The sequence below is a fragment of the Anolis sagrei genome, chromosome 2, assembly GCF_037176765.1.
Source record: "Anolis sagrei isolate rAnoSag1 chromosome 2, rAnoSag1.mat, whole genome shotgun sequence".
In the NCBI taxonomy this organism is placed as follows: domain Eukaryota; kingdom Metazoa; phylum Chordata; class Lepidosauria; order Squamata; family Dactyloidae; genus Anolis; species Anolis sagrei.
In genome coordinates this window covers 140472866-140485280 of record NC_090022.1, presented here as the reverse complement: position 1 = coordinate 140485280, position 12415 = coordinate 140472866, and the positions used below count along the sequence as shown (strand labels likewise).

Sequence of the window (12415 nt, the reverse complement as noted above, 5' to 3'; positions counted from 1 at the left end):
CACATCAAGATAATGAACATCAGTATGCTTCATACACTATAATGCTACCTGCAGTTTCTTCACAACCTTTAATGCATAAAAGGCTAAAAAAACTAAGTAACAGAGAAGACTGAAGGAATGAATAGAGAAGATTATTCCAGAAGAAAATGGCACACTCCATTTTAAAATCAAAGACACAAAAGTGAGTTGAAATGCAGTCTTAATCAGCTTCATACCAACATGTTTAACAAGCACAGTACGATACCATATCTTCAGAAAAATGGTAAAACTGTTCCTTCTCAAGAACTAGTTGCATTGGACTTGCAACAACAAGGAAAAACAAGGAGAAAGGCAGAGCTGTTGTTCAAAAAGGAGAAACTTCATTCCCTGGTTTCATACCATGTGATAATCATACAGATTGTCTATATTTTGGCAAAGACAAAAGTTTCACACATTTTTGGACTTCTGTTATAAACATTTAAACGGTCCAACATATAAGGAAGATATTATGGTGTATAACTCTGACTGACATTGATAATATCCTGTGTTTATTATTAGATATTTGACCATTCTAATGATATGAAGAGAACTGAAATACAACTGGAATATGTTTTTGACTGAGTTCTATTATTTCCATCCTGACAAGTATGAAGAAATCTTTATAAGGCACTGGCAGTTCTCAAACAGTGACAAGTAGATTGCCTTCCTCTTGCAGGTGAGAGGCCCATGAATTATGTTATAGCCTCTAGGATTGCCCTTCCCTCTGGGTACATACTGTATGAATTTTAATTTATCAGAAATAGTAAATAAGCTTCATGATACACCCCATTTAAGGTTTTACCACTCCACAAACAAGTAACCCTTAGGGATTACCAGAATGAGTTTATTACCACACAAACTGAGCGCAAACAATAACACACTTTTCAGCTTCTGCGGGGGCACTGGATAATCTCACTCACAACCGATTCTTGGCTGGTGAAAATAACCAGAATGAAATGTTTCAGCCATTCAGTGGCATCAAAGCACCATAATTATCAGAGAACAAAGTCACACCATAGTTTGAATTAGGATTCCCTGCACTAACTTCTTGCTTTTGCTGGCAAGGCTAATTTTCTAAACATGAGGATTCTGCCCCAATCTGAAAATCAGTATATTATTGCTTACTTCTATTTGTTGCTTAAGCATGATTGGGAAACAAACAGTATAAGCAAACAGCACAACCCTATATGTGGTAATGTCCAACAGTTTAAGATTAAGTAGAAGAACTCGTTTCACAAGAATGTCATTCAATTTTTTGAGAACAGTATTGTCAAGGAGCTTCTCATTTTTACATATATTAACTAACAAATGCTAGTACTTTTCTTCTCCTTTCACTATTACAAAAGTAAGTATTTACTGGTTACCAATGCAATTCTTTTCTTTCCCTTCAGACATATTTGTACTAAACAAATAGGATGAAGAGCAATGTCCTTGTTCTGTGAAGTGACCAAATCTGTCCTTGAAACAAAATTTATTAACATGATAGCCAGAGTACAGAAGATTGTCCTAAACGTCATGCTAGATACAGATTGCTATCCATGAATCAGGAGTCTTTGATGGAGAAGTAGACTGCTGAAGTTGTGCATTATGCATAAGCAGTCACCCTCAGTACATATATCCCAGAACACTCAAGAGGATTTGCATCTGATTTAAATTGAAACCCTAGATACACCTATTTGGGAGAAAGCCATACTAAAGAAACATGCAAATACTGTACTGCCACAGTGCAAACTTATATAGGTTCATTCAGAAAGGGACATTTTTATTTCAACCACACTTTCTTTCTTTCTTTAGAATAAAAGCATCTGATATGTTATTATGGTTATAACTGAAGCTTTAATAGGACTTCAATTTAAATTAAGACAGGAAATTTTAAATATGTTCAATATGTTAATATGTTTACTAACTGCTCCTACGTGTTGCATAATTGGGAATCTCTGAAGGAATAACAGAGATGATTAAGAAAAACTAAAATGTTTTTAAGTTGAAATTGTGTCTCCCCTACCTTTCACAAAAGCTCCCAGAACAATTTACTGAAAGCTTAGCATGCACTAAGAGAATTAATAACTTATCATTCACAGCTGGCATAAACAGCTGATAGTAAAAATTTATACAATTATCTCCATTAAACAAAATGGCTACATCACTGCCAACATACAGTTGACGTTTAACTTGCAACAAAGTATTTATAAAGTTAATAATTACGAAGGTATCATGTAAGGTCAGTATCAAGGTATTACTTGAAAGACTGCACTGCATTTTTTCCACTGTAGCCAGTAAGTATTGATAACATTATTTTACCAACCAATTGTGTTTCTTCTAAACACTTTCCACTAGGGAAACATTTAGAAAAAAACACTTAGCAGTGTCAAATATGTTTGGCTTTCAGTTATGTGAAACAAAGTAACTTCTTTGCTTTGGTTTTTCACATCTGTGTAGAACAGGATCAATCACTTTATTAGCAAGGACACAACATTTATAAGAGCTGTACTGAATGAGACCCAAAACCTACGTAAGTTCAGCAGTCTTTTCCCTCATAGTGGCATACAAATGGAAACAAGATCCCAGCAAGCAGCACATGAGCTTTCTTCCACAGTTCTTCCCTAGCATTTTGACAACCAAGTCACTCGTCTTCAGCTAATACATCATGTATCAGCCTAAACCCAAGTGGCTCATTATACAGCACTAGCCGTCCCCTGCCACGCGTTGCTGTAGCCCAGTCTGGTGATCTGGAAAATAAAGTAATGGTTTCTAATATATGTAATTCCTTTATGCTTGTGGGTAAACAGTATTCCTTATTGTTTCTATGTCAGTGTTGATGTGGAGATTGTCTGGTTTGCCTACTCTGGAACATGCAACATATAATCATCCTTCTTGAGGGCTCCCTTTCAAATCTATGACACTATCCATAAATCCCAAAAACTACAACTCCCAAATGTCAGGGTCTATTTCCCCCAAACTCCAGCAGTATTCACATTTGGGCAAATGGGGGATTCGTGCCAAGATTGGTCCAGATCCATCATTTTTTGGGTCCAAAGTGCCCTCTGGATGTAGATGAACTACAGCTCCCAAACTCAAGGTTAATGCCAACCAAACCCTTGTAGTATTTTCTGTTGGTCATGGGAGTCCTGTGTGCCACGTTTGGTTCAATTCCATCATTGATGGAGTTCAGAATGCTGTTTGATTGTAGGTGTACTATAAATCCCAGCAACTACAACTCCCAAATGACAAAGTCATTTTTTGAGTGAAGGACATACATTGGTTGATAGGTGTCTTGTGTCCAAATTTGGTGTCAATTCGTCCAATGGTTTTTGAGTTCTGTTAATCCCACAAACGAACATTTTTATTTATATAGATAATAAATCAATCAAATAGAAAACTTCAGTTCAATGAGCTCCATCCAACATCATATAAGCAGACCAGGCATTAAATCAACCCTGAACCCTTCTTGAACAATCCCAAATCTAAACAAAGAAGTGTAAAATCTTAACAGTTCTTTCCGTGATACCTGTTTTATTAGCATACAGACACCACTTGATACAAAATGTGCCACTATTTATATACTGAAATGGGTTGTTCAATGTGCCTAGTATATTTTGGATGGGATTATAACAGCTACGTACTGGGAAAGCAACAAACGTGGCAAGTTAACCAAATATCTTTTACATTATTATACATAAAGACAAGAATTATTATTATTTATTTCGGTTGCTTCTACTCCGCCCTTCTCACCCCGGGGGGGACTCAGGGCAGCTTACAAAAGCAAGGCACAATTCGATGCCCGCATTACATAACAGCAAAGGACAATAACAACAGTTAACAAACAGCAATTTTAGCAATAACAATTAACAGAAAACAATTATTATTATTATCTGCAAAAACAACCATAAAAGCAATAAAAGCAATAAAATCATATCACTACTAGCCTATGAGACAAACCCAAAACCCCACTGGCCCAATGGTTTGCTTGGGATACTGCTGCTTTTTCCAGACTTTACAACCACTTCTCATTGAGTGATGACATGCACCTCTTGAATCCAAGGTCAAGCTAGACTAGAAAGCAGCATGGTGGTAAGACAGCTGGGCCAAAGTAAGAATTCACATGGAGCTGTTTGACCAGTGGTTCTCAACCGGGGGTCCCCAGATGTTTTTGGCCTTCAACTACCAGAAATCCTAACCGCTGGTAAACTGACTGGGATTTCTGGGAGTTGTAGGCCAAAAACATCTGAGGACCCCAGGTTGAGTACTGTGCTAGAAAATCTTGGAAGCTTTGACCTATAATTAATTATTCCCTTCACTGGATAGGAGGGGTCTAGAGGAGTGATTCTGCAGCTAATGGAAAACAAAAACTTTATTTTACACCTGAATTTGAATTCCTCATCTATCATTTCCCCAACAAGCCTAAGCCTGAACTTGGTTTTCCATTCCTGTTTTGTTAGAAAATTAACACAAGAAAGCTAGAGTCAATATAGGGGAATCTCAGTAGATTTGAGAAGTCACTACCAAGACTTACACATTGGAAAAGCAAAGAAAAATAACATTAGCTGAGCAATAAACATCCAAAATTTCTAAGACTGTAATTATGAATATATCTATATAAATAAAAATGTAACGTTCATTTGTGGGATTAATATAACTCAAAAACCATTGGACGAAATTCCACCAAATTTGGCCACAAGACACCTCCTAGCCCATCACTAAAAAAAAAAAATGAGTTTGTCATTGCTGGGATTTATAGTTCATCTACAATCAAAAAGCATTCTAAACTTCACCAATGACGATAATAATAATAATAATAATAATAATAATAATATAAAACTTTCTTTATATTCCGCTCTATTTCCCCAAAGGACTCAGGGCAGAGGGAATTAAACCAAACGTGGTACACAGGACTCCAATGACCAACAGAAAATATTAGAAGGGTTTAGTGGGCATTGATGTTGAGTTTGGGAGTTGTAGTACACCTACATCCAGAGAGCACTATGGACTCAAACAATGATGGATCTGGACCAAATTTGGCATGAATATTCCATATGCCCAACTAGGAAGACAGATGGAGTTTGGGGGAAATAGACCTTGTCATTTGGGAGTTGTAGTTACTGGGATTTATAGTTCACCTACAATCAAAGAGCATTCTGAACCCCACAAACGATAGAATTGGGGCAGACTTCCCACACAGAACGCCTATGACCAATAGAAAATACTTAAGGCTATCCAGTCCAACTCCCTTCACCAGGGCAAGAAAACATAATCAAATACTGTTTACCCACAAAGCATAAATAAATTACATATATTAGAAACCAACACTTTCACATTACTTTATTTTCCAGATCACCAGACTGGGCCACAGCAACGCATGGCAGGGGACAGCTAATTTATATATATATTCACCTGCAAAAACTTACTTGCAAGCAAATACATTGAGAACTTCAATGAGTCCCTTAAAATCACTTTATTGACTTAGATGTCACAAGGATAGTACCTATAACATGGAATTCATTTCTAACAGCTACATTCTGCAGATCAGAAATTATTCTCAGGCCGGACTAGTCTAATTTTTGTCTGATTCAAAAACATTTACTTCCTGTTCTTTTATAGAGGTATTAAGCTTCTATTTTGCATAATTAAGAAAAAAAATAACAGTAATAAATGACGCCATGACAAACCAGTAAAGATTTTTTTCCAATAGGAGAAATTAAAACAGCAGAGGCGAATATTTCCCACTAATCTCATTTCCATTTTATAATAGTATAGCCTTATCTTAACAAGAATACAGGTATGTTGCTATTAATGGATACTGCTCTATATGCTGATTCATTTCAGACCATAACTTTTTAAATTAGACCTTAATTTTCAAAGCACTACTAAAAACCAGTCACCAAATTAAGAATGAAACCATATATCCAAGGACCTAGAAGTATTATTATTATTTATTCATGTTTAACCTGCCTTTATCCCATGAGTGGGACCTAAGTAAGCCCATTTAGGTCATTAAGATTTATTTTTGAATTGCTACACAGAGCTGTACTGTGAATTTCACAAACTTTCTAGCATGTCACATGCACTGTGCATAGTAAAACTGAAAATGTTTTACTCAAAAGCTGTGTATGGCATTACTTTAACTTTTCTGCATAATGATAGCAAAATGAGTTGTGCTATTAAGACCTGTTGGAATTATACAGTATTCAGCTAAGCTCTGACTCTATAATTTTGTCAAAAAGCCAATGATTTTGCAAAGCAAGCAACTAGCCCAGTGTTTCTCAACCTGAGAGTCGAGAACCAAGGGGGTCACGAGGGGGTGTTAAAGGGGTCACCAAATACCATCTGAAAACACAGTCTTTTATGTTGGTTGTGGGGGTTCTGTGTGGGAAATTTGTCCCAATTCTATCATTGTTGGGGTTCAGAATGCTCTTTAATTGTAGGTGAACTATAAATCCCAGAAATCATAACTCCCAAACGTCAAATCTATTTTCCCCATACTCCACCAGTGTTCACACTTGGGCATATTGAGTATTCATGCCAAGTTTGGTCCAGATTCATCATTGTTTGAGACCACAGCGCTCTCTGGATGTAGGTGAACTACAACTCCAAAACTCAAGGTCAATGCCCACCAAATCTTTCCAGTATTTTTGTTGGTTGTGGGAGTTCTGTGTGCTAAGTTTGGTTCAATTCCATCATTGGTGGAGTTCAGAATGCTCTTTGATTGTAGGTTGACTATAAACCCCAGTAACTACAACTCCTAAATGACATAATCAATCACCCCAACCCCACCAGTATTCAAATTTAGGCGTATTGAGTATTTGTGCCAAATTTGGTACAGTGAATGAAAATACATCCTGCATTTCAGATATTTACATTACGATTCATAAAAGTAGCAAATTACAATTATGAAGTAGCAACAAAAATAATTTTATAGTTGGGGGTCACCACAACATGAGGAATTGTATTAAGGAGTTGTGGCATTAGGAAGGTTGAGAAACACTGATCTAGTCCAAGAACATATGCATAACTGTAAGTCACAGGTACAGTGGGTCAAACTACTGAGCTGCTAAACTTGTTGACTGAAAGATCGTTGGTTTGAATCCAAGGAGTGACGTGAGCTTCTGCTGTCAGCTCCAGCCTCTGCCAACTTAGCAGTTCGTAAACATGCAAATGTGAGTAGATCAATAGGTACCACTCCAGTGGGAAGGTAACGGTGCTCCATGCAGTCATGTCGGTCACATGACCTTGAAGGTATCTATGGACAACGCCGGTTCTTTTGCTTAGAAATGGAGATGAGCACCAACCCCCAGAATTGGACACGACTGGACTTAATATCAGGGAAAAGCCCTTACCTTTCCCTTAAGTCACAATGTGTTCAGTGAAACTTATTTCAATGTAAATAGCATAAGATTCTGATTCTCTAAAAAATACTGCTTTTTCTGAAACATGCTGAAATATCATTTTTAAACATCATTTTCCGTTTTGAGCCAGCACACAACAAAAACTAGTCCATATGTTACATCACAGAATCAGACCCCTAAGTGTTTCACACAAGTAAACGGAAAACAATGAAAACTTCACTGTTCAGATAAAACAAATAGTTATTACAATTATCCCCAAACTGGACCAAAAAAATAATAATCCAAATCATCCGGTGCTACTTCACCTGAAACCTACAAACTACTCCCTTTCTCCATTGAAAGTGTGCTTTGTTCCTGGGCACAGTCAAGCCACTGCCAAGTTGCAGCTTTACTCGTTTGACATTTCTACAGTAAGAACAATACAATCTAGAATCTACTCAAAGCATTAGCTAGGCCAAAGAAAAGCAGGCGGTCAGCTGACTAACTTGCCCTGGTGCCATGTGCCTGTAGGTGAAAGAAAAGGAGGGAGGAGGACAAATATCTCAGATTGTTTTTTTTTTCTAAAAGGGAGGCGTAGAAGAGAGCAGTGGGGAAATTGTCCTTCCCCTTCCTCCGATCGTGTGTAACCTTCACACGTGTCCGTCCATGTTCCTCTCCTAGTACAACTTCGACAAAAGGTCACTGCGGTGTCTTTCAAGGCCTCCGTCACCATGGCTCTTCCCTCCCTTCCAGCAGAACAAACTTTACTAAACCAACCCTCCAATGGAGACCTATTTCTTCTCGGGTGTGTGTGAAAGGGGGGGAGGGGGGCTTGGTTAATCGCATCCCGCTTAATCACGCCGCCCAGGCCTGCCATGCTCAGTCCCACGCCAGGCGAGCCATGCTTTCTCTTTCGACTCGTACACGAGTCCCAGCCATCGCATAAGGCCTGCTTCCCTTTCTGCGTCTTGTCCTTGAGCAGCAGAAGGAGCCAGGCACACCCACTCACACCTCCCCCCCCCCACCTACCCACATACAGAGAGGCCACGGAAAGAATGAACTCCCAAGGCCCCCGCTTCTACATTCACCATATGAAAGACTCCAAGAGGAAAACCCCTTGCCGGGCAGGCTGCCTCGTGACCGGCCTCGCACTGAGGGAACCGCCTCTTCTTCACCCACCCAAGGCGCCCCAAGCAATCCTCCCCTCGCGCGTGGAACAAGGAATTTTGCTGTGTCAATGCCCCCCCCCTCTCTCCCCGCCACACAGGCGCACGCGGAGCACCTGGCACGAGGGAGGGCCGGCGGGCACGCGCCGCCTGAGGGATCACGTGGCCCAACCGCTCTCCTTCCTCGCGCACCTCCATTGCCCCCAACAGCCCCCCCCCCACACCGCTCACAAACACATTCCCTCCCTCACTCACCTCCACGAAGAGGAGCATCTTCTTCCTCCAGCCTCGTTCCTGTCGCTCCCGCCCCGCCCCGCCACCAACGCCGGGCTTTGACCCTCCCGACCCCAAAACCCGGCAGGCGCCCTCGCGGTCGTCGTCGTCGTCGCTGCTCTCGCTTTCGCCTCCTTCTCCCCTCCCACGGCCCCGCCTCCCGCCGCCGCCACTACTACTCCTACTGCCCCCCTCCCTCCCTCCTTCCTTCCCTCCTTCCCTCGCTCCCTTTTCCCGGCTGTCGCTATTGCTCCGTCCGCCAGCAGGGCCGAGCCGCCCCTCGCTGACACACCACGCAGCCCGGCTCCTCCTCGCCTTCCCCTTCCGGGGCAGCTGAGGGAAGCGCTTCCGGGCACGCACGAGGGGAAGAATTCATTGACGCCAAGCCGACGTTTCTGGAAGCGGCTCGCGACGCGTTTCAGGCGCTGCGGGCGCGGGGACGTACCATTCGAGGGAGGGGGAGGGGGAAGAGAGCGGGGCGGCCCTCCTTCTGCGGATCTGGGACGAAACCATTCATTTCGCGGGGGTGGCGCTCGCTCTAGGCCGCTCTGTGAGGAACTGAAATACAGACCTCACTACCTCTGAGGATGCTTGCCATAGATGCAGGCGAAACGTCAGGAGAAATGCCTCTAGAACATGGCCACATAGCCCGAAAAAACCCACAAGAACCTATTTAATACCCTCATTCGCTGACTTTGATTACGTTCTCTTTCACACCGCGGAGAGTTCCCCTTGCCCAACACAAGCCATGGTGCCCCTTCACTGAGGAATTAAATGCAGTTTTGGCACCGCGTTCCTTGCCATGGCTCAATGCTATGGAGTCGTGAAAGTTGTCGTTTTACCAAGGCTGAGCTCCCTCTTTCAGCTCCAGCTTGTCATGCGGGGACATGAGAAGCCTCCCACAAGGATGATAAAAACATCAAATCATCCGGGTGTCCCCTGGGCAACATCTTTGCAGACGGCCAATTCTCTCACACCAGAAGCAACTCAAGTCGCTTCTGACACGACAAAAAAACAAACAAAACCAAAGGCTCTTCTGCCCAAGAGTCCTGGTGCCTCACTAAACTACAACTCCCAGGATGCCGCTTTAGTCATTTTACGACGTTTGGCGGCCTACGCGGTGCTAACAGCAGTAAACTCTTCCAACACAATGAAAGTAAGGGTTTTAATCCTAAGGAACCCAAAAGAAGACTAGCCTCAAACGCTGTTCCTGGAAGGAAGGCAAACTGAACCCATTGGGGTTTTCTTTGTGAAAATAGTAATAGGAGTGAGGTTAAACTTCAATTGAACAATCTTCCAAAAAAGTAAGCTTTTATTTTGCCATTTTTGTAAAAAGGACGTCGTTTCACTACGCCATTGCATAATAATAATAATTTTTATTATTATTATTATTCCTATTCACTGTTACCACCCTGAATTCCTTTGGTGATATAGGGTGGTGTATATATATAAAGTTTTATTACATGATATCATTATAATATTATCACACCCCATTTAGAGCTATTAGGAGAGACCACACAGTGAACACATATCAACATGAAATACAAACAACTAGAAAACACATACACCAATACACATGGTACAAAGAGCCAAATAGAGCAGCAATATAGGCATCTACAATACAGCAGCCTCCAACGATACATCAGCAATACGTTGTCAGAAAGCTATCATTGCCAGAATCACTGGGTTGGTGTGAGTTTTCCGGGCTGTATGGCCATGTTCCAGAAACATTGTCTCTTGACATTTTGTGAAGTCTGTTGGAAACTAGGCAAGTGGGGTTTATATATCTGTGGAATGATGTCCAGGGTGGGAGAAAGAACTCTTGTCTGCTTGAGGCAAGTATGAATGTTGTAATTGGCCAGCTTGATTAGCATTGAATGACCTTGCAGCTTCAAAGCCTGACTGATTGCTGCCTGGGGGATCCTTTGTTGGGAAGTGTTAGTTGGCCCTGATTGATTCTTGTCTGGAATTCCCCTGTTTTTTCTTAATGTTGTTCTTTATTTACTGTTCTGATTTTAACGTTTTAGAGCTATGGACAAGTCTACATAGGGTCCACCAAACAAAGCACCCAAATACGAATGAAGGAACATGAAAGGCACTACAGACGAATTTAGCCTGAGAAGTCAGCCATAGCAGGGCACCTGATGAACCAACTTGAACACAGCATATTATTTGATAACACATAAATGCTGGACCACTCTTACAACTACTATGACAGACTACACAGATAAGCCATTAAACTCCACAATCATGTGGACAATTTCAATAGAAAGGAAGAAACAATGAAAATGAACAAAATCTGGCTACCAGTATTTAAAAAACTCAGGACAGTAAATAAAGAGCAACACTCAAAAACAGGGGGAGTCTAGACATGAAACAATCAGGACCAGCTAACACCTCCCAGGCAGGAGGCACCTAGGCTTTGAAGCTGCAAATCAATTAAGTGGTAATCAAAGTGGCTAACTGCAATATTTGTACTTGCCTCAAACAGACAAAAACTTTTTCCCCCACCTTGGATATCCCAGATATATAAACCCCACTTGCCTAGTATCCAACACACCTCACAACCTCTGAGGATGCCTGCCGTAGGTGTGGGTGAAACGTCAGGAGAGAATACTTCTGGTATATAGCCATACAACCTGGAAAATTCAATAGCAACACATCAGCAATAGAATGCAAATCCAAAACATGGTTCAAAGTTGACTGGGTTGACCTGACGGGAGAGATGGGTCTTCAATTGTGTCTTGAATTCTAATAGCTCTTTTAGCTGTTGAAGCTCTTCTGGCATGTCATGCCACAGTCTAGGGGTATCCAATGAAAATTATATTTGGGAAGTCTGACTTGGCAACGGTAGTCCACGCTCTGGTTACATCCCGCCTAGATTACTGCAACGCTCTCTACGTGGGGTTGCCTTTGAAGACAGCTCGGAAGCTTCAACTAGTCCAACGCTCGGCAGCCATGATTCTAACAGGAGCAGAACGCAGGAAGCATACAACCCCCCTGTTGCGCCAACTCCACTGGCTACCGATTTGCTACTGGGCTCAATTCAAAGTGCTGGTGTTGACCTTTAAAGCCCTAAACGGTTCTGGGCCAAGCTACCTATCCGACCGCATCTCGGCCTATGAACCCACTAGGACTTTGAGATCTTCCGGGGAGGCTCTGCTCTCGATCCCGCCTGCTTCACAAGCACGGCTGGCGGGGACGAGAGATAGGGCCTTCTTGGTGGTGGCCCCCCGGCTGTGGAACGCCCTTCCCATAGACATCAGATTAGCACCATCTCTAATGGTATTCCGCAAAAAAGTAAAGACCTGTTTATTTGTGCAGGCGTTCAAATAATTAGTGCAATGACTGGTAACGACATAGGAATGGAACAATGAATGACGAATCTGGATCATGTTTTAGTGATGAGACGTTAGTGAATGGTGATGATAGTAATTGTGTACTAACTGTGTATTAGATTAGGTTATTAACTGTTTTTATATTGGTGCATTGAATTTTGCTGTGTCTTGTGTCTTGTGAACCGCTGTGAGTCGCCTCCGGGCTGAGAACAGCGGTATAGAAGTAAAGTAAAGTAAATAAATAAATAAATATTTACTTTAATGGGACTTGTGCATCCAGGAATTGGATGGGTCCTGA

General features: G+C 41.6%; 2 protein-coding genes across 2 annotated transcripts in view; one reads left to right on the top strand and one right to left on the bottom strand.

The window, feature by feature from the left end:
• Window positions 1-8908, bottom strand: part of LARP4 (La ribonucleoprotein 4) — a 39811-nt gene extending 30903 nt beyond the window's left edge. Inside the window, 1 exon segment of the mRNA XM_067463923.1 lies at window positions 8762-8908. Coding sequence (XP_067320024.1) covers window positions 8762-8779 — 18 coding nt within the window. The 5' untranslated portion in view covers window positions 8780-8908.
• Window positions 8909-9615: 707 nt separating this feature from the next.
• LOC132768282 (protein FAM186A) overlaps window positions 9616-12415 on the top strand; it is a 41628-nt gene continuing 38828 nt past the window's right edge. Inside the window, exon 1 of the mRNA XM_060764021.2 lies at window positions 9616-10083. The gene's annotated coding sequence lies outside the window, so the exon portion shown is untranslated. The remainder of the gene's footprint in view (window positions 10084-12415) is intronic.